At 40.0% G+C, this 27,308-nt stretch overlaps 1 protein-coding gene across 1 annotated transcript in view; it reads left to right on the plus strand.

The window, feature by feature from the left end:
• The window catches only part of LOC145991726 (uncharacterized), a 64,816-nt gene that overhangs the window by 1,836 nt on the left and 35,672 nt on the right, over positions 1–27,308 (plus strand). The window contains exons 2-4 of the mRNA XM_083127781.1: positions 1,590–1,717; positions 11,730–11,858; positions 21,872–22,000. Coding sequence (XP_082983907.1) covers positions 1,590–1,717; positions 11,730–11,858; positions 21,872–22,000 — 386 coding nt within the window. The remainder of the gene's footprint in view (positions 1–1,589; positions 1,718–11,729; positions 11,859–21,871; positions 22,001–27,308) is intronic.

Below are 27,308 nucleotides of genomic sequence, written 5' to 3' on the forward strand. Positions count from 1 at the left end.
AACTACTTTAAAAAAGCAGTGAAACACATATGTATAATATTTTAAAGCCGACCTCTTTGGCGGAGCAGTGAGAACAGCACGCTACGACGCCAGGAGTCCCGGGTTCGAATCCCGGACTGGGCATGAGAGTTCTTTGTCTCTAAGCATTCCTTCATCAATTTCATCACTCATACTTATCTTCGCAATTAGCCAAAGTGGGCAGAAAAGTGAAATAAAATAAACCAAAAAACTAATAATTAAGAACTTACCATACAAAAAGAGGAGATGCAACCATTGACGAGGTTTCTTTGCAAAGTTGTCCACGATTTCTTCAAGAGTGACGTCAATGTTTTTGGTGAATATGATCGATCAGTCGAATGATTGATTGTTTCAGTTCAGTGCGGTGGGCCCACCCCAAAATTCGCCCAAAATTTGCGGCTACAGCATGACAATATCCGCCAACTGTATAAACTGAGGCAAGAATAAGAATGGTTTGCATAGACCTCCAGAAGGAGTGATTTGCGATCTCAAGAGGATCTTGACGTCTGTTACCACTTATCAGTCAATTGTGTGGAATTTTTGACCTGCTGTGAAGAAAGAAAAAGCGCATTTCAAAACGAATCAGACTTACTTAAATGGGACGAGTCATAAAACTATTAGTGGCCAATGCAGCCGTTTCTCTGTTGAACAAGCAAGAAGGAAAATGACGAGTAGAAGACATGTCTTGCTTGAGGTTCATGGCACAGAAAATTCTAGAGCAGTGTTTCAAACTGAAAGCAATATTTACTGAATACCTATTTGGTTAGTTTGTCATGAAACTAAAATTTCTAGTAAAGATTTAGAGAAAATTTTGCAGGGGGCCACGAGGACATTTTGGCGAGCAGTGCCCCCCCCTTAAAAACGTCTTCCTGGTGACAGACACGTTTATTTAGGGAGATGTCGAAGTTTATTTCACATATTACAATTAGATAAAAGATATTGGCCCCACTGAGATCTACTGTGCATGTCTAGACTTCTTATTTATAGATCAACCACAAGGAAAAAAACCTTGGGACGAAAATTCCCCGCGCAGCTTTCCCTTCTTCCCTCCACCTCGGGCCATAAGGAAGTATGGTCCACTCTCCCCCTCCCCTACTCGCGGGGGCACGGTGCACAGGAGTCGCGGGTCTGCGCAGGTTGTTTTGCTCGTGGTTCCACTATAGCAGTCAGTGCTATATTTTACTTCACTACTTTCTTTCTTCTCTTTTTGAAGAGAAGGAACGAAGGAGCTTGGTTATAACACCAACCTCCACTCCTCCACCGGCGAATATCCAGATTAAAATCCCCCTGATACAGAGGCGTAGCCTGAAAGGGTTCACGGAGCACACGAACCACCAACCGAAAACGGAAAATTTTCAATTTGTTTTCTTTTCTGCACAATAAAACACTACATTTCATTATACTTATTTTACAAAGCAGCTTTTTTCAAATCATGAAGTCTTCCCAATGCTTCAATTTTCCCATTTTCCCCGACTGTTGATAAGAAAAGCTCACCAGGTTAGGCAGCGAGAGCCCGGGGCACATCTGGCGCTATGAACTCCCTCTGCTGTATTCTCCCTGTGTTGTTGTAGCTCTATGGAAGGAACCGAGAGAAAGAAAGGGGGAAAGCTGGAGATCGGAGCACGTGCGCCTCCGAAAGAACACTGTCAACAGATGGCAGCAACTGTTCGGAGAACGCCGAGAGCGGCGGAGGGACGAGGTATTTTATTTTTCGTTTCATTTAGCGCTTCTGTATTGGGGAAAAGTAAGCAGTAGTTAATATACGTATAATGCAAGCACTGTTTGCATTATAGGAATTCCTAAGATCTTCGATGTTTTAGCCTAATATCTTCCTTTTCCAATACATTTCACCAAAAATTAAGGCCGCAAACTTCCTCAACAACTACATTGCAAATAGTTGTCGCGCACCCAAAACCTTGCATGCCGAAGGTTTTAAGTTCTAAAACACTGTATCACCAAAATGAGCAGCTTTACACTTACATCGATAGTTAAAATGTGTTGCATAAACCTTTACATAATTTAGATGAGTCAAAACGAAAGAAGACTAAGCCACTGTTAGCAGAAAATAATATTTATCTTGGTACACGACTATGGATAATTACCAGTTACATATTTAGAAAATAAATTATAATTGTTATAAACTCCTACAGATAAGCTTTAAAACAATAATTTTTAAGTATCGCGAGTTGTAATTCTCATCATGAAATTTGAGTATTTGCCAGACACTTACAAATGAAAAATAGGAAAGTTACTGTGAAATTACAAATAGCTATTTAAAAACAATCACATATTCGACGGTATCGTGATTAGCTAAAATGAGAGCGGGGATTAATTCTTAGGAGCAAGAAAAGGAATTTCTAAAATTGAAATAAAGAGTAAAGTAATTGTTTATTGGTTTGGTTTATTTTACTTCGCTTTTCTGCCTCTTTTGGCTAATCGCCAAGATGAGGATGAGTGATGAAACTGATGAAGGGACATTGATAAAATACATCCATGCCCTGGCCGGGATTCGAACCCTGGACCCCTAGAGTTGTAGGACGCTGTGATAACCACTCTGCCACGGAGTTCGGCGAGGAGAAAAGTAAGGAAGTTCAATAATTGCAAAAGAATTTTTGCATTAACTTGGTAATTTTCCTTTTTTTTTTTTTTTTAGGGAGTCTTCACGGGCGACAGGGGAGGGGGTTAAGCGGGCACGATAATTCGCAATAAATTAAAATTGGCCTGTATTTTGTAAATGTATTTTCGCTAAGCATTTTGTCAGAGTGTCTACACAATGCGCTACAAATACAAGGTCCCAGGTTCGTATCCTCGATTAAACACGCGCTGTTATATTCGTACTTTTATGTTGCTTTTCTTCGACATTTGGAAAAAGCACTAGAAAGAAATGGAATCTTAGCTTCGATCCTTGGCTGAAATTTCGCCTTTTGTATCTCGATTAACCAATGTCACTTAGGTTCACTGTCCTCTTCTCTGCGATGGTGATCAATAATTGATTTTTCTGTGTTTGTAGCTCCCTCGGTCTGGAGGAGCTGATTTTAGGCTGGCTGTGAACACCCAAGGATTTACTCCACGCGATCGCCATTGCCCTGATAATACACAACTACCCAATGTTATAAAGGAATTTTATACTATATCGCTAAATACAGTCCCCACAATTTAATGTTTCGATACAGAAATTCCTTGACAATCTAAGATTTAAGACTTTCCTCTCTCGCTAAATTTTCCGTGCCAATGTTAGACCTGCCATTGATATGGATAAATAAATCAGAAATAAATGAAGCAGAACCTATAGTCCCAGAAACTAACTTGATTGAAGTTAAAGATGCTAAAAAGTTAAATTATTCGAATTTGGAATACCTAAGAATCTTGCTAATATGTCTGACAAATATACAATTTATGAAAAGTTATAAAACAAAGATGCATCATATTTATTGTTAGTTTCTGGGACTATAGGTTCTGCTTCATTTATTTCTGATTTATCTCCTACATGAACATTTAAAAAGTCATTAAAAACAATTCTTCCATCTATTTAAAATAGTCAGCCATTTTTCATCAAGTTTACTTTAGGTTGCTACGCCTTTCTAAATTTATTTGCACTTCTGATACTTTTATTTCAATTGCGTCGATTTTACTTTTCAAGTAATCTCTCTTTTTTTGTTACTTCTAAACATGCTGTTCTTTAACCACCTAAGTCTATTTCTATTAGGTTATGTGAACCGTTGCTTACTTTTTCTTGGTTTATACATTATTTTAACTGTTGATTCTATACTATTATGTACGTACTCCCAATTCTTATTTAAGTAGAAATAAGTTTTATTTTTTTTAAATTCATTTTATACCACAGATTGTATTTTTTTTTATAATGCCATGTGATTTCATAACTAACTAACTAACTAACTCTCTAGTCTTCTTAAACCCAAAGGTTCGTAGTTGCAGCAACACAAGCCTTCCATCTTTCCATCTATATATTCTTAACCATCCCTAGCAATTTCCTTTAAATCCATCTCAATATTGTCCTTCCATCTTCGTCTAGGTCTCCTCTTACCATCAGGTCTCCCAACAAAAATCCTGTAAACTCCTCTTTCTTCTCCCATTCGGGTTTTGTACCACATAGTCTGTCCACTTAAGTCTTCTTTATTTAATTGTTCTAATAATATCTAGACATAAATATAAATTATGTAATTCTAAATTATGTAACCTTCTCCACTAATCTATTTTCTCATCCCTTTTAGGTCCAAATATTTTTCCCTTTCCTTCGGCCACCTTTCAGAATCTCGGAGGCAGCGTGTTGATAATTTTGATCAAGTAACCTATGCCCTTGTCATCGTTCACGATGAAGTTGGAAAGTTTGGTGCTGATCATGTCCACGATGCCAACCTTCTCGTTGTGGAAATTACGATTGCCTGCATTCTATTCACCGGCTATCACTAACAATCGGTCGATGAGTTTTCTCACGTCGTCCACCCAAACGAATTCTTTGGGTAACGTGTTGTAGCGTTTGACGCCGCTTCCACTTTTCACCTTTCACATCCATATAATACTACAGGCAGAATTACTGTTTTGTATATTTTAACTTTTAATTTCTTAGAGAGAAGTAACATGCATTTCCTGAATTAAGCCTACTTTTTATTTTATTTCCTCTTTAATATAATTTTCATTTGTTAATATCTTTTATCAATATTTCATAAGATTTGGTTGCCTGCAAAAGTTAATCCGTTTATCTCCTTGTTAGTAATAGTATTTTATTTATATATCATGTCAGGTTAGAAAAAAAAAGTTCGCGCCTCAGTCAGTGCAATAAGTTGTGTAATAATGTTGTCTGTTTCAGCGTTTGACTCATACCAATTTCAAAATATTTTAGCGAATTACGCCGGCTTAAGCTAAGTTCGTATTGCTAGAAGGCCTTCGTCGTTGCAAGTCACCTAGCCCATTCACTAAGAAATAAGAGAAATAAGAGAAAAAAATGTTGACGTACTGAAAAAAGTTGACTTGTTCACCGAGTTCAGATGTTTACTCATTGATGACTCCGTCGTTGTCGTCTATCAAAAACCTAAGTACCTTGGAAACAGTGAGAGTTATCGAAAAATCTCCCCTTGTCGATTTTTTTTTTTTTTTTTTGGTGACGTAGAGTACGCGTAGAGAGGTCGGGTTTAGTGTGTCGGTCGAGTCTCGGTGTCCTCTGTCCTCCCATACCAAAATAAACATAGGTCGTCATGGAACCAATTTTTCATCAATCGAAAATTTTCCAAGTCCACAGCGTTAAAAAAATCTTAAATTGCAAATATCTCGAAAAATAGTAAGAGTTATCGAAAAAATATATCAAAAAAACACCCCCATCCGGTATCGTTAGATACCCCCTGTCGGTTTTTTTGAGGTGTAGAATACGTATACCAAGTTTTGGTGGTCCTGGGGTCAAGGGGTAAGAAGTTAGCCCCCCCTCCTCCAAACCTTTGATCACTCGTAACTTTTGAACGAATAGTCGTAGAAAGGTCGGGTTTAGTGCGTCGGTCGAGTCTCGGTGTCCTTTTTGATCTTCTAACAAAATAAACATAGGTCGTCATGGAACCAAATTTGACCCCTCTGTCGAAAAATTTTCCAAGTCCAGCGTTAAATTGCAAATGTCTCGAAAAAACAGTGAGAGAGATAGCGCAAAAATCCTCCCGTTGACCCTTTTGTCGATATTAGTGATGCAGAGTACGTGTACAAAGTTTTTAGAGGTCCTGGGTCAAGGGTGGGCCAATTGCCAAAATATTTTTCGTAACTTTCGAAAGGATGATCATAGAGAGCTGGGAGTTCTTGCGTTAGCATCGTCTAGGTGTCCTCTGTCCTCCCATACCAAAATAAACATAGATCGTCATGGAACAAAAAAAAAATATTCCTAAAATTTTCTAAGTCCAGCGTTAAAAAAATCTTAAATTGCAAATATCTCGAAAATGGTAAGAGTTATCGAAAAAATATATCGAAAAACACCCCCATACGGCATCGTTAGATGACCCCTGTCGATTTTGGAGATGTAGAATACGTATACCAAGTTTTGGTGGTCCTGGGGTCAAGGGGTAAGAAGTTAGCCCACCCCCTCCCAAAAACTTTGATCACTCGTAACTTTTGAACGAATAGTCGTAGAAAGGTCGGGTTTAGTGCGTCGGTCGAGTCTCGGTGTCCTCTGTCCTCCCATACCAAAATAAACATAGGTCGTCATAGAACCAATTTTTTTCATCAATCGAAAGTTATGCGTTAAATTGCAAATATCTCGAATTTTTGATAAACAGGATCATAGAACCCTCCAATTCATAACTTGGGAAAAATATGTTTGCTGATTCATCATGTACACCTATACGTGAGAAAAAGTATGAATAGAATCTATGTTCGGAAATCCAAAATGGCGACCGGAAGTGGGGTTATCTTGGAAACGGTAAGACTTGGGAAAAATCTGTTTGCGGATTCATCATGTACACCTATACGTGAGAAAAAGTATGAATAGAACCTATGTTCGGAAATCGAAAATGGCGACCGGAAGTGGGGTTATCTTGGAAACGGTAAGACTTAGGAGAAATCTGTTTGCGGATTCATCACGTACGCCTATACGTGAGAAAAAGTATGAATAGAACCTATGTTCGGAAATCGAAAATGGCGACCGGAAGTGGGGTTATCTTGGAAACGGTAAGACTTAGGAAAAATCTGTTTGCGGATTCATCATGTACACCTATGAATAGAACCTATATTCGGAAATCCTCACAGAGCGGACCTCTACATTCAATTCGACGTGGTGAAAAAGGAAAGCGGAGACGCGTTTCCCCCAGCAGCAAATTTAATACTCGTGGACAACTTCGTGCCTCACCTGTTCTCGCAGGTGGAGGTGAGGAAACACGGTACCGTCATCGACAGAATCGATTATCCAGGCATCACGTCGACGGCGGTGGGAACATTGAAATTATCCAAAACGGACGCAGCGTACTATCAAGCGGGAGGATTCGAAGCCGGAACGAAAATATCGACGAGAAGTCTTCACACGGTGCTCTTTCCCATGCGTCTGCTGCCGGGATTCTTCTCGGACTACAAGGAGATCATGTGGAAGGGAGGACTGAGAGTCACCTTTCGAAGAGCGGCCAACGACAACGACGCACTAATGCGATACACCAACTTGAACGCCGACGGCACGCCGATAGCCAACACTTTACCCGAAGCAGCGAAATGCGTCATACGGAGCATGGAGTTGAGAATTCCGATCGTGGAATACGAGACGAACTACGCCCTCAAGTACAAAGCGGAGATCTTGAAAAGTCCCCAGGTGCCGATTCACTTTCACGGTTACCAGTGCGTGCAGAAGTTAGCGTCCGGAAGTCACATGGAATTCGACGTGACGACGCAGTTCAACAACATACAGTTCGACATGCCAGATTTCGTCGTAGTACTCTTTCAGACCGGGAGGGACAAGAATCAGGAAAAAGATTCCAGCAAGTTCGACGACTGCAAGATCAAGAACGTTTATCTCAAGAACGGCAGGAACGAAGTGTTCCCGCGCGAGAATTACAACCTCGACATGACCAAAGACGATTACCTAAAACTTTACGAAGCTTACACCTCTTTCAAACGCGTGACCGAGGGAAGCGTCGACATGTACTACACGCCCAGCGAATTCAAAGCACGCAGGCCGATGTTCGTCATCAACACATCTAAGAGAAAGCAGGTGGTGGTCAACGATCGAACCAACATCAAGATCGTCTGCGAATTCCACGACGCGCTGCCTGCCGATACTCTATGCAGCGGCATCCTGGTCGCCGAGAAGTCCTTCGTCCACGACGTGAAGAACGAGAGGGTCACGGAGCAGTTTTAACAGGTTTAACATCTTTTCTTGCACAATCAATTACAATAAGAATTTTGTGCTAGCACAATAATAATACGAATTTCACTAGTTCAGATCAATTACAATGTCAATTTCACCAGTTATCAATTACAATATCAATTTCACCATTTTTTTTTTGCACTATCAATTACAATGTCTTTTTTTTTCATCACTATAGCACGAGACAATCAATTACAATAATTTTTTTTTTTGCTTTCTCATTTCAGGTGCTGTCGAACATCAAGCACACACACACACACTAGGAAAAAAGCATGCAACTTTAGTTTTTATAACACACACATTCTCCATCTTCATCAAGAAAATATTATAATAAACATAATTTTTTTATCTATCTCACAATAAACTCTATATCAAAAATTACAAACATCAAATAACACTAGAGTCGTTAGTACACGTTGCATGCATTACGGAGGTCCTCTGTAGAGTTTCATGGAAGTTTGAGAAAAAAAAAACACGTGAAATTCTACAGAGGCATGGCTTTGATAGCCATGGCCGTTAGAACCTTTTTGGGTTGGGCACCACGCACCCTGGCGGGGTTATAGGGGCCAGGAATCCTAAAAAAAACAATTATTATTTTGTTTGTTTGCTTGCGTCACAATACAGGCACGCGCGCGCGTGTGTGTGTGGCACATCGTTCCGAGAGAGGTTTACAAAGGTCACGATATATAAACATTGGTCCCGGGCTTGGAAAAAAAATTACGATAAGGTGCATTCATCCTTGAAGAATAAGAGAGTGCATTTACTCATCACGCTGTGTCAGCGCAATAAATAAGAAAAAGTGAGGTTTTTTTTAGGTTTTTTGGTTCTGTTTTCTTCGCTGTGAAACATCGTCAGCACAATAAATGAGGGAAAATGAGTTTTTTTTGAGATTTTGGTGAGACCCAAATGAGTAAAGTGAGTTTTTGATGTTTTGGTGCTGTTTTCTATGCTGTGAAACATCGTCAGCGCAATAAATGAGGCGCGGAACGTGGAGAGAAAGTGAGTTTTTGAGGTTTTTTCGAGAGCCACTTGATGACGTTCAACCGGTCCATAACCACTACTAAAGTACGATTCCAAACGCGAGAGGGGAACCAGGTAGAACGCCACCCTGTGGCTTTTGCTTGCTAGGGTTCGCTTGCTGTGTTTATTATTGCTTTCTGTGTCTCTTACAATTCGTAACAAACCGTTTCGAAGTGGAACAAAGAAATCTGTGACGTTTTGGTCCCTGTTGCACATTCTACAAAACGCCCTCGATACAATACAGAATGCCAAAAACCATTCAGTTACTACATTTTCTTTATTGTATTTATAATACTTTGCATAATAATACTATTATTAGTGAATACTATCCTGATAACTGCTGTGTACATTTGTGCTAATTATACGATTTACTAGCCTCTAATATAAGGAGACCAATTTAATTGAATGATTCGAAATAAAGTTACTGGTTTACAAACAAGTTTATCTACTAATGTGACGTAATGAATACTTTCCTGACATGTTCCGTTTGCTTATATAGTATTTTTTTTTCACTCTGTACCCTTACATAATTTGTAAACATCTCTACGTATTTTGGCGGCGATGTTACTACGTTTGAAACCTCTTTGTTGTTTCCACAGCAGACGATTTTCACGAAACTCGCTTCCTGAACAAAGTGCCGTCACCCCTATTTTGCCAATGAACACGTCCAGTTGACGCATGCGAACTTCCGTCCATGGTCTCAGCTAAGGCAGTCAGACAGTATATGCTGCTCTCTGGTGCCGAATGTAAGAAGTATTGTCTGTGGTATTGTCGCTTGCATCAGTGTTCGCACAGCGAAGTGAACATTTTCGGGGTATAGTGGCCAACAGCCCCTTAGCTGTCAGCTCTATGCAACACGCACGGCAATTGTGTTCAACGCCTATCTGAAAAAGTTATCAGACGTGAAATAAGTCGTGTCAGAGTAAATTTTGTGTATATTCTCGTACATCAAACATAGTATTTTTTCGAATAAAAATATATGTGTGTGTGTATTTAACAGGTACGAAATTTAAGATAGCTACATGAGTGTTCACGTGCTCATGCGAACATTATCAGGCGACGCAGCCTGATTATACAAATATTAAATTGTATTTTATTTTCAATATGAACTAAATTGTTAATACTCCCGGGCTTCTGTGTGTGGTAGCCAGACGGCCTTTGAGAACATCAAAGTTTCTGACAGAAATTTAACAAAAATTGAAAATCACCGATAATTATAATTGATAAAGGGAGAAAATTGATGTTAAATAATTTAGAAAAACTACTTTAAAAAAGCAGTGAAACACATATGTATAATATTTTAAAGCCGACCTCTTTGGCGGAGCAGTGAGAACAGCACGCTACGACGCCAGGAGTCCCGGGTTCGAATCCCGGACTGGGCATGAGAGTTCTTTGTCTCTAAGCATTCCTTCATCAATTTCATCACTCATACTTATCTTCGCAATTAGCCAAAGTGGGCAGAAAAGTGAAATAAAATAAACCAAAAAACTAATAATTAAGAACTTACCATACAAAAAGAGGAGATGCAACCATTGACGAGGTTTCTTTGCAAAGTTGTCCACGATTTCTTCAAGAGTGACGTCAATGTTTTTGGTGAATATGATCGATCAGTCGAATGATTGATTGTTTCAGTTCAGTGCGGTGGGCCCACCCCAAAATTCGCCCAAAATTTGCGGCTACAGCATGACAATATCCGCCAACTGTATAAACTGAGGCAAGAATAAGAATGGTTTGCATAGACCTCCAGAAGGAGTGATTTGCGATCTCAAGAGGATCTTGACGTCTGTTACCACTTATCAGTCAATTGTGTGGAATTTTTGACCTGCTGTGAAGAAAGAAAAAGCGCATTTCAAAACGAATCAGACTTACTTAAATGGGACGAGTCATAAAACTATTAGTGGCCAATGCAGCCGTTTCTCTGTTGAACAAGCAAGAAGGAAAATGACGAGTAGAAGACATGTCTTGCTTGAGGTTCATGGCACAGAAAATTCTAGAGCAGTGTTTCAAACTGAAAGCAATATTTACTGAATACCTATTTGGTTAGTTTGTCATGAAACTAAAATTTCTAGTAAAGATTTAGAGAAAATTTTGCAGGGGGCCACGAGGACATTTTGGCGAGCAGTGCCCCCCCCTTAAAAACGTCTTCCTGGTGACAGACACGTTTATTTAGGGAGATGTCGAAGTTTATTTCACATATTACAATTAGATAAAAGATATTGGCCCCACTGAGATCTACTGTGCATGTCTAGACTTCTTATTTATAGATCAACCACAAGGAAAAAAACCTTGGGACGAAAATTCCCCGCGCAGCTTTCCCTTCTTCCCTCCACCTCGGGCCATAAGGAAGTATGGTCCACTCTCCCCCTCCCCTACTCGCGGGGGCACGGTGCACAGGAGTCGCGGGTCTGCGCAGGTTGTTTTGCTCGTGGTTCCACTATAGCAGTCAGTGCTATATTTTACTTCACTACTTTCTTTCTTCTCTTTTTGAAGAGAAGGAACGAAGGAGCTTGGTTATAACACCAACCTCCACTCCTCCACCGGCGAATATCCAGATTAAAATCCCCCTGATACAGAGGCGTAGCCTGAAAGGGTTCACGGAGCACACGAACCACCAACCGAAAACGGAAAATTTTCAATTTGTTTTCTTTTCTGCACAATAAAACACTACATTTCATTATACTTATTTTACAAAGCAGCTTTTTTCAATCATGAAGTCTTCCCAATGCTTCAATTTTCCCAATTTTCCCCGACTGTTGATAAGAAAAGCTCACCAGGTTAGGCAGCGAGAGCCCGGGGCACATCTGGCGCTATGAACTCCCTCTGCTGTATTCTCCCTGTGTTGTTGTAGCTCTATGGAAGGAACCGAGAGAAAGAAAGGGGGAAAGCTGGAGATCGGAGCACGTGCGCCTTCCGAAAGAACACTGTCAACAGATGGCAGCAACTGTTCGGAGAACGCCGAGAGCGGCGGAGGGACGAGGTATTTTATTTTTCGTTTCATTTAGCTTCTGTATTGGGGAAAAGTAAGCAGTAGTTAATATACGTATAATGCAAGCACTGTTTGCATTATAGGAATTCCTAAGATCTTCGATGTTTTAGCCTAATATCTTCCTTTTCCAATACATTTCACCAAAAATTAAGGCCGCAAACTTCCTCAACAACTACATTGCAAATAGTTGTCGCGCACCCAAAACCTTGCATGCCGAAGGTTTTAAGTTCTAAAACACTGTATCACCAAAATGAGCAGCTTTACACTTACATCGATAGTTAAAATGTGTTGCATAAACCTTTACATAATTTAGATGAGTCAAAACGAAAGAAGACTAAGCCACTGTTAGCAGAAAATAATATTTATCTTGGTACACGACTATGGATAATTACCAGTTACATATTTAGAAAATAAATTATAATTGTTATAAACTCCTACAGATAAGCTTTAAAACAATAATTTTTAAGTATCGCGAGTTGTAATTCTCATCATGAAATTTGAGTATTTGCCAGACACTTACAAATGAAAAATAGGAAAGTTACTGTGAAATTACAAATAGCTATTTAAAAACAATCACATATTCGACGGTATCGTGATTAGCTAAAATGAGAGCGGGGATTAATTCTTAGGAGCAAGAAAAGGAATTTCTAAAATTGAAATAAAGAGTAAAGTAATTGTTTATTGGTTTGGTTTATTTTACTTCGCTTTTCTGCCTCTTTTGGCTAATCGCCAAGATGAGGATGAGTGATGAAACTGATGAAGGGACATTGATAAAATACATCCATGCCCTGGCCGGGATTCGAACCCTGGACCCCTAGAGTTGTAGGACGCTGTGATAACCACTCTGCCACGGAGTTCGGCGAGGAGAAAAGTAAGGAAGTTCAATAATTGCAAAAGAATTTTTGCATTAACTTGGTAATTTTCCTTTTTTTTTTTTTTTAGGGAGTCTTCACGGGCGACAGGGGAGGGGGTTAAGCGGGCACGATAATTCGCAATAAATTAAAATTGGCCTGTATTTTGTAAATGTATTTTCGCTAAGCATTTTGTCAGAGTGTCTACACAATGCGCTACAAATACAAGGTCCCAGGTTCGTATCCTCGATTAAACACGCGCTGTTATATTCGTACTTTTATGTTGCTTTTCTTCGACATTTGGAAAAAGCACTAGAAAGAAATGGAATCTTAGCTTCGATCCTTGGCTGAAATTTCGCCTTTTGTATCTCGATTAACCAATGTCACTTAGGTTCACTGTCCTCTTCTCTGCGATGGTGATCAATAATTGATTTTTCTGTGTTTGTAGCTCCCTCGGTCTGGAGGAGCTGATTTTAGGCTGGCTGTGAACACCCAAGGATTTACTCCACGCGATCGCCATTGCCCTGATAATACACAACTACCCAATGTTATAAAGGAATTTTATACTATATCGCTAAATACAGTCCCCACAATTTAATGTTTCGATACAGAAATTCCTTGACAATCTAAGATTTAAGACTTTCCTCTCTCGCTAAATTTTCCGTGCCAATGTTAGACCTGCCATTGATATGGATAAATAAATCAGAAATAAATGAAGCAGAACCTATAGTCCCAGAAACTAACTTGATTGAAGTTAAAGATGCTAAAAAGTTAAATTATTCGAATTTGGAATACCTAAGAATCTTGCTAATATGTCTGACAAATATACAATTTATGAAAAGTTATAAAACAAAGATGCATCATATTTATTGTTAGTTTCTGGGACTATAGGTTCTGCTTCATTTATTTCTGATTTATCTCCTACATGAACATTTAAAAAGTCATTAAAAACAATTCTTCCATCTATTTAAAATAGTCAGCCATTTTTCATCAAGTTTACTTTAGGTTGCTACGCCTTTCTAAATTTATTTGCACTTCTGATACTTTTATTTCAATTGCGTCGATTTTACTTTTCAAGTAATCTCTCTTTTTTTGTTACTTCTAAACATGCTGTTCTTTAACCACCTAAGTCTATTTCTATTAGGTTATGTGAACCGTTGCTTACTTTTTCTTGGTTTATACATTATTTTAACTGTTGATTCTATACTATTATGTACGTACTCCCAATTCTTATTTAAGTAGAAATAAGTTTTATTTTTTTTAAATTCATTTTATACCACAGATTGTATTTTTTTTTATAATGCCATGTGATTTCATAACTAACTAACTAACTAACTCTCTAGTCTTCTTAAACCCAAAGGTTCGTAGTTGCAGCAACACAAGCCTTCCATCTTTCCATCTATATATTCTTAACCATCCCTAGCAATTTCCTTTAAATCCATCTCAATATTGTCCTTCCATCTTCGTCTAGGTCTCCTCTTACCATCAGGTCTCCCAACAAAAATCCTGTAAACTCCTCTTTCTTCTCCCATTCGGGTTTTGTACCACATAGTCTGTCCACTTAAGTCTTCTTTATTTAATTGTTCTAATAATATCTAGACATAAATATAAATTATGTAATTCTAAATTATGTAACCTTCTCCACTAATCTATTTTCTCATCCCTTTTAGGTCCAAATATTTTTCCCTTTCCTTCGGCCACCTTTCAGAATCTCGGAGGCAGCGTGTTGATAATTTTGATCAAGTAACCTATGCCCTTGTCATCGTTCACGATGAAGTTGGAAAGTTTGGTGCTGATCATGTCCACGATGCCAACCTTCTCGTTGTGGAAATTACGATTGCCTGCATTCTATTCACCGGCTATCACTAACAATCGGTCGATGAGTTTTCTCACGTCGTCCACCCAAACGAATTCTTTGGGTAACGTGTTGTAGCGTTTGACGCCGCTTCCACTTTTCACCTTTCACATCCATATAATACTACAGGCAGAATTACTGTTTTGTATATTTTAACTTTTAATTTCTTAGAGAGAAGTAACATGCATTTCCTGAATTAAGCCTACTTTTTATTTTATTTCCTCTTTAATATAATTTTCATTTGTTAATATCTTTTATCAATATTTCATAAGATTTGGTTGCCTGCAAAAGTTAATCCGTTTATCTCCTTGTTAGTAATAGTATTTTATTTATATATCATGTCAGGTTAGAAAAAAAAAGTTCGCGCCTCAGTCAGTGCAATAAGTTGTGTAATAATGTTGTCTGTTTCAGCGTTTGACTCATACCAATTTCAAAATATTTTAGCGAATTACGCCGGCTTAAGCTAAGTTCGTATTGCTAGAAGGCCTTCGTCGTTGCAAGTCACCTAGCCCATTCACTAAGAAATAAGAGAAATAAGAGAAAAAAATGTTGACGTACTGAAAAAAGTTGACTTGTTCACCGAGTTCAGATGTTTACTCATTGATGACTCCGTCGTTGTCGTCTATCAAAAACCTAAGTACCTTGGAAACAGTGAGAGTTATCGAAAAATCTCCCCTTGTCGATTTTTTTTTTTTTTTTTTTGGTGACGTAGAGTACGCGTAGAGAGGTCGGGTTTAGTGTGTCGGTCGAGTCTCGGTGTCCTCTGTCCTCCCATACCAAAATAAACATAGGTCGTCATGGAACCAATTTTTCATCAATCGAAAATTTTCCAAGTCCACAGCGTTAAAAAAATCTTAAATTGCAAATATCTCGAAAAATAGTAAGAGTTATCGAAAAAATATATCAAAAAAACACCCCCATCCGGTATCGTTAGATACCCCCTGTCGGTTTTTTTGAGGTGTAGAATACGTATACCAAGTTTTGGTGGTCCTGGGGTCAAGGGGTAAGAAGTTAGCCCCCCCTCCTCCAAACCTTTGATCACTCGTAACTTTTGAACGAATAGTCGTAGAAAGGTCGGGTTTAGTGCGTCGGTCGAGTCTCGGTGTCCTTTTTGATCTTCTAACAAAATAAACATAGGTCGTCATGGAACCAAATTTGACCCCTCTGTCGAAAAATTTTCCAAGTCCAGCGTTAAATTGCAAATGTCTCGAAAAAACAGTGAGAGAGATAGCGCAAAAATCCTCCCGTTGACCCTTTTGTCGATATTAGTGATGCAGAGTACGTGTACAAAGTTTTTAGAGGTCCTGGGTCAAGGGTGGGCCAATTGCCAAAATATTTTTCGTAACTTTCGAAAGGATGATCATAGAGAGCTGGGAGTTCTTGCGTTAGCATCGTCTAGGTGTCCTCTGTCCTCCCATACCAAAATAAACATAGATCGTCATGGAACAAAAAAAAAATATTCCTAAAATTTTCTAAGTCCAGCGTTAAAAAAATCTTAAATTGCAAATATCTCGAAAATGGTAAGAGTTATCGAAAAAATATATCGAAAAACACCCCCATACGGCATCGTTAGATGACCCCTGTCGATTTTGGAGATGTAGAATACGTATACCAAGTTTTGGTGGTCCTGGGGTCAAGGGGTAAGAAGTTAGCCCACCCCCTCCCAAAAACTTTGATCACTCGTAACTTTTGAACGAATAGTCGTAGAAAGGTCGGGTTTAGTGCGTCGGTCGAGTCTCGGTGTCCTCTGTCCTCCCATACCAAAATAAACATAGGTCGTCATAGAACCAATTTTTTTCATCAATCGAAAGTTATGCGTTAAATTGCAAATATCTCGAATTTTTGATAAACAGGATCATAGAACCCTCCAATTCATAACTTGGGAAAAATATGTTTGCTGATTCATCATGTACACCTATACGTGAGAAAAAGTATGAATAGAATCTATGTTCGGAAATCCAAAATGGCGACCGGAAGTGGGGTTATCTTGGAAACGGTAAGACTTGGGAAAAATCTGTTTGCGGATTCATCATGTACACCTATACGTGAGAAAAAGTATGAATAGAACCTATGTTCGGAAATCGAAAATGGCGACCGGAAGTGGGGTTATCTTGGAAACGGTAAGACTTAGGAGAAATCTGTTTGCGGATTCATCACGTACGCCTATACGTGAGAAAAAGTATGAATAGAACCTATGTTCGGAAATCGAAAATGGCGACCGGAAGTGGGGTTATCTTGGAAACGGTAAGACTTAGGAAAAATCTGTTTGCGGATTCATCATGTACACCTATGAATAGAACCTATATTCGGAAATCCTCACAGAGCGGACCTCTACATTCAATTCGACGTGGTGAAAAAGGAAAGCGGAGACGCGTTTCCCCCAGCAGCAAATTTAATACTCGTGGACAACTTCGTGCCTCACCTGTTCTCGCAGGTGGAGGTGAGGAAACACGGTACCGTCATCGACAGAATCGATTATCCAGGCATCACGTCGACGGCGGTGGGAACATTGAAATTATCCAAAACGGACGCAGCGTACTATCAAGCGGGAGGATTCGAAGCCGGAACGAAAATATCGACGAGAAGTCTTCACACGGTGCTCTTTCCCATGCGTCTGCTGCCGGGATTCTTCTCGGACTACAAGGAGATCATGTGGAAGGGAGGACTGAGAGTCACCTTTCGAAGAGCGGCCAACGACAACGACGCACTAATGCGATACACCAACTTGAACGCCGACGGCACGCCGATAGCCAACACTTTACCCGAAGCAGCGAAATGCGTCATACGGAGCATGGAGTTGAGAATTCCGATCGTGGAATACGAGACGAACTACGCCCTCAAGTACAAAGCGGAGATCTTGAAAAGTCCCCAGGTGCCGATTCACTTTCACGGTTACCAGTGCGTGCAGAAGTTAGCGTCCGGAAGTCACATGGAATTCGACGTGACGACGCAGTTCAACAACATACAGTTCGACATGCCAGATTTCGTCGTAGTACTCTTTCAGACCGGGAGGGACAAGAATCAGGAAAAAGATTCCAGCAAGTTCGACGACTGCAAGATCAAGAACGTTTATCTCAAGAACGGCAGGAACGAAGTGTTCCCGCGCGAGAATTACAACCTCGACATGACCAAAGACGATTACCTAAAACTTTACGAAGCTTACACCTCTTTCAAACGCGTGACCGAGGGAAGCGTCGACATGTACTACACGCCCAGCGAATTCAAAGCACGCAGGCCGATGTTCGTCATCAACACATCTAAGAGAAAGCAGGTGGTGGTCAACGATCGAACCAACATCAAGATCGTCTGCGTATTCCACGACGCGCTGCCTGCCGATACTCTATGCAGCGGCATCCTGGTCGCCGAGAAGTCCTTCGTCCACGACGTGAAGAACGAGAGGGTCACGGAGCAGTTTTAACAGGTTTAACATCTTTTCTTGCACAATCAATTACAATAAGAATTTTGTGCTAGCACAATAATAATACGAATTTCACTAGTTCAGATCAATTACAATGTCAATTTCACCAGTTATCAATTACAATATCAATTTCACCATTTTTTTTTTGCACTATCAATTACAATGTCTTTTTTTTTCATCACTATAGCACGAGACAATCAATTACAATAATTTTTTTTTTTTTGCTTTCTCATTTCAGGTGCTGTCGAACATCAAGCACACACACACACACTAGGAAAAAAGCATGCAACTTTAGTTTTTATAACACACACATTCTCCATCTTCATCAAGAAAATATTATAATAAACATAATTTTTTTATCTATCTCACAATAAACTCTATATCAAAAATTACAAACATCAAATAACACTAGAGTCGTTAGTACACGTTGCATGCATTACGGAGGTCCTCTGTAGAGTTTCATGGAAGTTTGAGAAAAAAAAAAACACGTGAAATTCTACAGAGGCATGGCTTTGATAGCCATGGCCGTTAGAACCTTTTTGGGTTGGGCACCACGCACCCTGGCGGGGTTATAGGGGCCAGGAATCCTAAAAAAAACAATTATTATTTTGTTTGTTTGCTTGCGTCACAATACAGGCACGCGCGCGCGTGTGTGTGTGGCACATCGTTCCGAGAGAGGTTTACAAAGGTCACGATATATAAACATTGGTCCCGGGCTTGGAAAAAAAATTACGATAAGGTGCATTCATCCTTGAAGAATAAGAGAGTGCATTTACTCATCACGCTGTGTCAGCGCAATAAATAAGAAAAAGTGAGGTTTTTTTTAGGTTTTTTGGTTCTGTTTTCTTCGCTGTGAAACATCGTCAGCACAATAAATGAGGGAAAATGAGTTTTTTTTGAGATTTTGGTGAGACCCAAATGAGTAAAGTGAGTTTTTGATGTTTTGGTGCTGTTTTCTATGCTGTGAAACATCGTCAGCGCAATAAATGAGGCGCGGAACGTGGAGAGAAAGTGAGTTTTTGAGGTTTTTTCGAGAGCCACTTGATGACGTTCAACCGGTCCATAACCACTACTAAAGTACGATTCCAAACGCGAGAGGGGAACCAGGTAGAACGCCACCCTGTGGCTTTTGCTTGCTAGGGTTCGCTTGCTGTGTTTATTATTGCTTTCTGTGTCTCTTACAATTCGTAACAAACCGTTTCGAAGTGGAACAAAGAAATCTGTGACGTTTTGGTCCCTGTTGCACATTCTACAAAACGCCCTCGATACAATACAGAATGCCAAAAACCATTCAGTTACTACATTTTCTTTATTGTATTTATAATACTTTGCATAATAATACTATTATTAGTGAATACTATCCTGATAACTGCTGTGTACATTTGTGCTAATTATACGATTTACTAGCCTCTAATATAAGGAGACCAATTTAATTGAATGATTCGAAATAAAGTTACTGGTTTACAAACAAGTTTATCTACTAATGTGACGTAATGAATACTTTCCTGACATGTTCCGTTTGCTTATATAGTATTTTTTTTTCACTCTGTACCCTTACATAATTTGTAAACATCTCTACGTATTTTGGCGGCGATGTTACTACGTTTGAAACCTCTTTGTTGTTTCCACAGCAGACGATTTTCACGAAACTCGCTTCCTGAACAAAGTGCCGTCACCCCTATTTTGCCAATGAACACGTCCAGTTGACGCATGCGAACTTCCGTCCATGGTCTCAGCTAAGGCAGTCAGACAGTATATGCTGCTCTCTGGTGCCGAATGTAAGAAGTATTGTCTGTGGTATTGTCGCTTGCATCAGTGTTCGCACAGCGAAGTGAACATTTTCGGGGTATAGTGGCCAACAGCCCCTTAGCTGTCAGCTCTATGCAACACGCACGGCAATTGTGTTCAACGCCTATCTGAAAAAGTTATCAGACGTGAAATAAGTCGTGTCAGAGTAAATTTTGTGTATATTCTCGTACATCAAACATAGTATTTTTTCGAATAAAAATATATGTGTGTGTGTATTTAACAGGTACGAAATTTAAGATAGCTACATGAGTGTTCACGTGCTCATGCGAACATTATCAGGCGACGCAGCCTGATTATACAAATATTAAATTGTATTTTATTTTCAATATGAACTAAATTGTTAATACTCCCGGGCTTCTGTGTGTGGTAGCCAGACGGCCTTTGAGAACATCAAAGTTTCTGACAGAAATTTAACAAAAATTGAAAATCACCGATAATTATAATTGATAAAGGGAGAAAATTGATGTTAAATAATTTAGAAAAACTACTTTAAAAAAGCAGTGAAACACATATGTATAATATTTTAAAGCCGACCTCTTTGGCGGAGCAGTGAGAACAGCACGCTACGACGCCAGGAGTCCCGGGTTCGAATCCCGGACTGGGCATGAGAGTTCTTTGTCTCTAAGCATTCCTTCATCAATTTCATCACTCATACTTATCTTCGCAATTAGCCAAAGTGGGCAGAAAAGTGAAATAAAATAAACCAAAAAACTAATAATTAAGAACTTACCATACAAAAAGAGGAGATGCAACCATTGACGAGGTTTCTTTGCAAAGTTGTCCACGATTTCTTCAAGAGTGACGTCAATGTTTTTGGTGAATATGATCGATCAGTCGAATGATTGATTGTTTCAGTTCAGTGCGGTGGGCCCACCCCAAAATTCGCCCAAAATTTGCGGCTACAGCATGACAATATCCGCCAACTGTATAAACTGAGGCAAGAATAAGAATGGTTTGCATAGACCTCCAGAAGGAGTGATTTGCGATCTCAAGAGGATCTTGACGTCTGTTACCACTTATCAGTCAATTGTGTGGAATTTTTGACCTGCTGTGAAGAAAGAAAAAGCGCATTTCAAAACGAATCAGACTTACTTAAATGGGACGAGTCATAAAACTATTAGTGGCCAATGCAGCCGTTTCTCTGTTGAACAAGCAAGAAGGAAAATGACGAGTAGAAGACATGTCTTGCTTGAGGTTCATGGCACAGAAAATTCTAGAGCAGTGTTTCAAACTGAAAGCAATATTTACTGAATACCTATTTGGTTAGTTTGTCATGAAACTAAAATTTCTAGTAAAGATTTAGAGAAAATTTTGCAGGGGGCCACGAGGACATTTTGGCGAGCAGTGCCCCCCCCTTAAAAACGTCTTCCTGGTGACAGACACGTTTATTTAGGGAGATGTCGAAGTTTATTTCACATATTACAATTAGATAAAAGATATTGGCCCCACTGAGATCTACTGTGCATGTCTAGACTTCTTATTTATAGATCAACCACAAGGAAAAAAACCTTGGGACGAAAATTCCCCGCGCAGCTTTCCCTTCTTCCCTCCACCTCGGGCCATAAGGAAGTATGGTCCACTCTCCCCCTCCCCTACTCGCGGGGGCACGGTGCACAGGAGTCGCGGGTCTGCGCAGGTTGTTTTGCTCGTGGTTCCACTATAGCAGTCAGTGCTATATTTTACTTCACTACTTTCTTTCTTCTCTTTTTGAAGAGAAGGAACGAAGGAGCTTGGTTATAACACCAACCTCCACTCCTCCACCGGCGAATATCCAGATTAAAATCCCCCTGATACAGAGGCGTAGCCTGAAAGGGTTCACGGAGCACACGAACCACCAACCGAAAACGGAAAATTTTCAATTTGTTTTCTTTTCTGCACAATAAAACACTACATTTCATTATACTTATTTTACAAAGCAGCTTTTTTCAATCATGAAGTCTTCCCAATGCTTCAATTTTCCCAATTTTCCCCGACTGTTGATAAGAAAAGCTCACCAGGTTAGGCAGCGAGAGCCCGGGGCACATCTGGCGCTATGAACTCCCTCTGCTGTATTCTCCCTGTGTTGTTGTAGCTCTATGGAAGGAACCGAGAGAAAGAAAGGGGGAAAGCTGGAGATCGGAGCACGTGCGCCTTCCGAAAGAACACTGTCAACAGATGGCAGCAACTGTTCGGAGAACGCCGAGAGCGGCGGAGGGACGAGGTATTTTATTTTTCGTTTCATTTAGCTTCTGTATTGGGGAAAAGTAAGCAGTAGTTAATATACGTATAATGCAAGCACTGTTTGCATTATAGGAATTCCTAAGATCTTCGATGTTTTAGCCTAATATCTTCCTTTTCCAATACATTTCACCAAAAATTAAGGCCGCAAACTTCCTCAACAACTACATTGCAAATAGTTGTCGCGCACCCAAAACCTTGCATGCCGAAGGTTTTAAGTTCTAAAACACTGTATCACCAAAATGAGCAGCTTTACACTTACATCGATAGTTAAAATGTGTTGCATAAACCTTTACATAATTTAGATGAGTCAAAACGAAAGAAGACTAAGCCACTGTTAGCAGAAAATAATATTTATCTTGGTACACGACTATGGATAATTACCAGTTACATATTTAGAAAATAAATTATAATTGTTATAAACTCCTACAGATAAGCTTTAAAACAATAATTTTTAAGTATCGCGAGTTGTAATTCTCATCATGAAATTTGAGTATTTGCCAGACACTTACAAATGAAAAATAGGAAAGTTACTGTGAAATTACAAATAGCTATTTAAAAACAATCACATATTCGACGGTATCGTGATTAGCTAAAATGAGAGCGGGGATTAATTCTTAGGAGCAAGAAAAGGAATTTCTAAAATTGAAATAAAGAGTAAAGTAATTGTTTATTGGTTTGGTTTATTTTACTTCGCTTTTCTGCCTCTTTTGGCTAATCGCCAAGATGAGGATGAGTGATGAAACTGATGAAGGGACATTGATAAAATACATCCATGCCCTGGCCGGGATTCGAACCCTGGACCCCTAGAGTTGTAGGACGCTGTGATAACCACTCTGCCACGGAGTTCGGCGAGGAGAAAAGTAAGGAAGTTCAATAATTGCAAAAGAATTTTTGCATTAACTTGGTAATTTTCCTTTTTTTTTTTTTTTTTTTAGGGAGTCTTCACGGGCGACAGGGGAGGGGGTTAAGCGGGCACGATAATTCGCAATAAATTAAAATTGGCCTGTATTTTGTAAATGTATTTTCGCTAAGCATTTTGTCAGAGTGTCTACACAATGCGCTACAAATACAAGGTCCCAGGTTCGTATCCTCGATTAAACACGCGCTGTTATATTCGTACTTTTATGTTGCTTTTCTTCGACATTTGGAAAAAGCACTAGAAAGAAATGGAATCTTAGCTTCGATCCTTGGCTGAAATTTCGCCTTTTGTATCTCGATTAACCAATGTCACTTAGGTTCACTGTCCTCTTCTCAGCGATGGTGATCAATAATTGATTTTTCTGTGTTTGTAGCTCCCTCGGTCTGGAGGAGCTGATTTTAGGCTGGCTGTGAACACCCAAGGATTTACTCCACGCGATCGCCATTGCCCTGATAATACACAACTACCCAATGTTATAAAGGAATTTTATACTATATCGCTAAATACAGTCCCCACAATTTAATGTTTCGATACAGAAATTCCTTGACAATCTAAGATTTAAGACTTTCCTCTCTCGCTAAATTTTCCGTGCCAATGTTAGACCTGCCATTGATATGGAAGAGCGGATATTGACACCTTCAAAAACATTCAATTCTAAATCCGCACACCAGAATTCCCGTAACAGTACAAGACGTAATGCGGTGATACTCAAGAGTTCGATATCGCCCCCTCTTTTAATGCTCAATTCCCCCTAACTAGAATTTCCGTGATATTCGACGCTTAACACTGATATTCAAGAGTTCGATATTCCCCCTCTCCTCCCTCTCAAATTAATCCTGAATGTCCCCTCAGAAATTAGAAACAAGAGCTGGATATTGTCTCCCCAAATAATCAATTACCTGTTACAATTCCCTTATTTAAGCAAAACTTAAATTATAATGTAGTTCAACTCCAGTCCAATGATGAATTGTTTACATATTTTCATCACAAAAATCCAACCCTTTGCAAAAAAAAAAAAAAAAAAGTTGGCTGGATACAACCTCTGTCCACAAACCCGTCTGATGTCACGGTATCCAGTGACATGTCAAAAAATCACCGTTCAATATTCATCATTTTTTTTATTGATTCCTATTATGTTTAAATGTAAAGTGTGAGGTTTGGTTTATTATTTGGAAAAATTGGTATCCGAGCCAGACATCGGGAGTTGGGAGACGGGTTTTTCTGAGTGACAGCCGAACTGTCAATACGGCAAGGTACATGGTATATTTGCATCAAAGCGTGTCGTCACGTAGAAAAGGATGGACTTATTTTCGTCAGGACCAAGCCATCCTAACGTTTCTCCAACAGACAATTTTAAATCTGATATAAATTTGCAGGACTTCGAGTTCACCACACAGTTTTATCCGGATTTTGTAGAGAGAGAGAGCATCTCCGCGCTACACTCCCGCGTGACTACTGTTTTGTCTCTGTGGACTTCGTTTTTCTTGCGTGCCGTGAGAGTTACTGATAGTGAGTTTACCAGTGTGTGCTTTATTCTGTGAAGTATTTCGCGGTGGTTTGTTTTTTTACCAAGCTGGCCGGCTAAAAAGATAGAGATAGGAGGCTGTCTCCTTCCGACGCCCGCAACGATGCACCACCACCATCCGGTGAAGCCAGCCGACGACAAAACCTAACGCTCGAAGCCAACCATTGTCCGACGCCCAGAAGGTCGGTCCCAGTTCGACGTCCAACGGAAGGCCGGTACCAGATAGAGAGAGAGAAGGATGATTCCAGATCAACGCCAGACAGAAGCCCAAAAAGAGCGAGAGAGAGGGATGATTCCAGGACGACGTTTGATTGATGCCCGGTGTAACGGGGAATTTGGACTCCGTAGAAAAGTGACTGTACAGTCAATTTTCTACGGAGTTCAAATTCCCCGTTTTCGTGACGGGGAATTTGGACTCCGTAGAAAAATGACTGTACAGTCAATTCTCTACAGAGAAAAATGACTGCCCTTTTCAGTTCCCGTCAATTAAGCAGGGGGTAAAATATCCCCGTAGAAAAATGACTGCCTGTCAATTCCCACTTAAAAGAGGGGGTACAAATTCCCCGTAGAAAAGTGACTGCCCAATTAAATCCTGCTTATATTAGGAGGGGGTACAATTTCCCCGTAGAAAAGTGACTGCCCCCTTAAATACTGCTTATATTAGGAGGGGGTACAATTTCCCCGTAGAAAAGTGACTGCCCCCTTAAGTCCTGCTTATATTAGGAGGAGTACAAGTTCCACGTAGAAAAGTGACTGCCCCTTAAATCCTGCTTATATTAGGAGGGCGTACAATTTCCCCATAGAAAAGTGACTGCCCCTTTAAATCCTGCTTATATTAGGAGGGGGTACAATTTCCCCGTAGAAAAGTGACTGCCCCATTAAATCCTGCTAATATGAGAAGGGGGTACAATTTCCCCGTAGAAAAGTGACTGCCGCCTTATATCCTGCTTATATTAGGAGGGGGTACAAATTCCCCGTAGAAAAGTGACTGCCCCCTTAAATCCTGCTTATATTAGGAGGGGGTATAATTTCCCCGTAGAAAAGTGACTGCCCCTTTAAATCCTGCTTATATTAGGAGGGGGTATAATTTCCCCGTAGAAAAGTGACTGCCCCTTAAATCCTGCTTATATTAGGAGGGGGTACAATTTCCCCGTAGAAAAGTGACTGCCCCCTTATATCCTGCTTATATTAGGAGGGGGTACAAATTCCCCGTAGAAAAGTGACTGCCCCCTTAAATCCTGCTTATATTAGGAGGGTGTATAATTTCCCCGTAGAAAAGTGACTGCCCCTTTAAATCCTGCTTATATTAGGAGGGGGTATAATTTCCCCGTAGAAAAGTGACTGCCCTATAAAATCCTGCTAATATGAGAAGGGGGTACAATTTCCCCGTAGAAAAGTGACTGCCCCCTTATATCCTGCTTATATTAGGAGGGGGTACAAATTCCCCGTAGAAAAGTGACTGCCCCCTTAAATCCTGCTTATATTAGGAGGGGGTATAATTTCCCCGTAGAAAAGTGACTGCCCCTTTAAATCCTGCTTATATTAGGAGGGGGTATAATTTCCCCATAGAAAAGTGACTGCCCTATTAAATCCTGCTAATATGAGATGGGGGTACAATTTCCCCGTAGAAAAGTGACTACCCCCTTATATCCTGCTTATATTAGGAGGGGGTACAAATTCCCCGTAGAAAAGTGACTGCCCCCTTAAATCCTGCTTATATTAGGAGGGGGTATAATTTCCCCGTAGAAAAGTGACTGCCCCTTTAAATCCTGCTTATATTAGGAGGGGGTATAATTTCCCCGTAGAAAAGTGACTGCCCTATTAAAACCTGCTAATATGAGAAGGGGGTACAATTTCCCCGTAGAAAAGTGACTGCCCTATTAAATCCTGCTAATATGAGAAGGGGGTACAATTTCCCCGTAGAAAAGTGACTGCCCCCTTATATCCTGCTTATATTAGGAGGGGGTACAAATTCCCCGTAGAAAAGTGACTGCCCCCTTATATCCTGCTTATATTAGGAGGGGGTACAAATTACCCGTAGAAAAGTGACCGCCCCTTAAATCCTGCTTATATTAGGAGGGGGTACAATTTCCCCGTAGAAAAGTGACTGCCCCTTTAAATCCTGCAAATATGAGAAGGGGGTACAATTTCCCCGTAGAAAAGTGACTGCCCCCTTATATCCTGCTTATATTAGGAGGGGGTACAAATTCCCCGTAGAAAAGTGACTGCCCCCTTAAATCCTGCTTATATTAGGAGGGGGTATAATTTCCCCGTAGAAAAGTGACTGCCCCATTAAATCCTGCTTATATTAGGAGGGGGTATAATTTCCCCATAGAAAAGTGACTGCCCTATTAAATCCTGCTAATATGAGATGGGGGTACAATTTCCCCGTAGAAAAGTGACTGCCCCTTTATATCCTGCTTATATTAGGAGGGGGTACAAATTCCCCGTAGAAAAGTGACTGCCCCCTTAAATCCTGCTTATATTAGGAGGGGGTATAATTTCCCCGTAGAAAAGTGACTGCCCCTTTAAATCCTGCTTATATTAGGAGGGGGTATAATTTCCCCGTAGAAAAGTGACTGCCCTATTAAAACCTGCTAATATGAGAAGGGGGTACAATTTCCCCGTAGAAAAGTGACTGCCCTATTAAATCCTGCTAATATGAGAAGGGGGTACAATTTCCCCGTAGAAAAGTGACTGCCCCCTTATATCCTGCTTATATTAGGAGGGGGTACAAATTCCCCGTAGAAAAGTGACTGCCCCCTTATATCCTGCTTATATTAGGAGGGGGTACAAATTACCCGTAGAAAAGTGACCGCCCCTTAAATCCTGCTTATATTAGGA

The sequence above is a fragment of the Lepisma saccharinum genome, chromosome 8 (assembly GCF_977018435.1).
Source record: "Lepisma saccharinum chromosome 8, izLepSacc3.1, whole genome shotgun sequence".
Taxonomy (NCBI): domain Eukaryota; kingdom Metazoa; phylum Arthropoda; class Insecta; order Zygentoma; family Lepismatidae; genus Lepisma; species Lepisma saccharinum.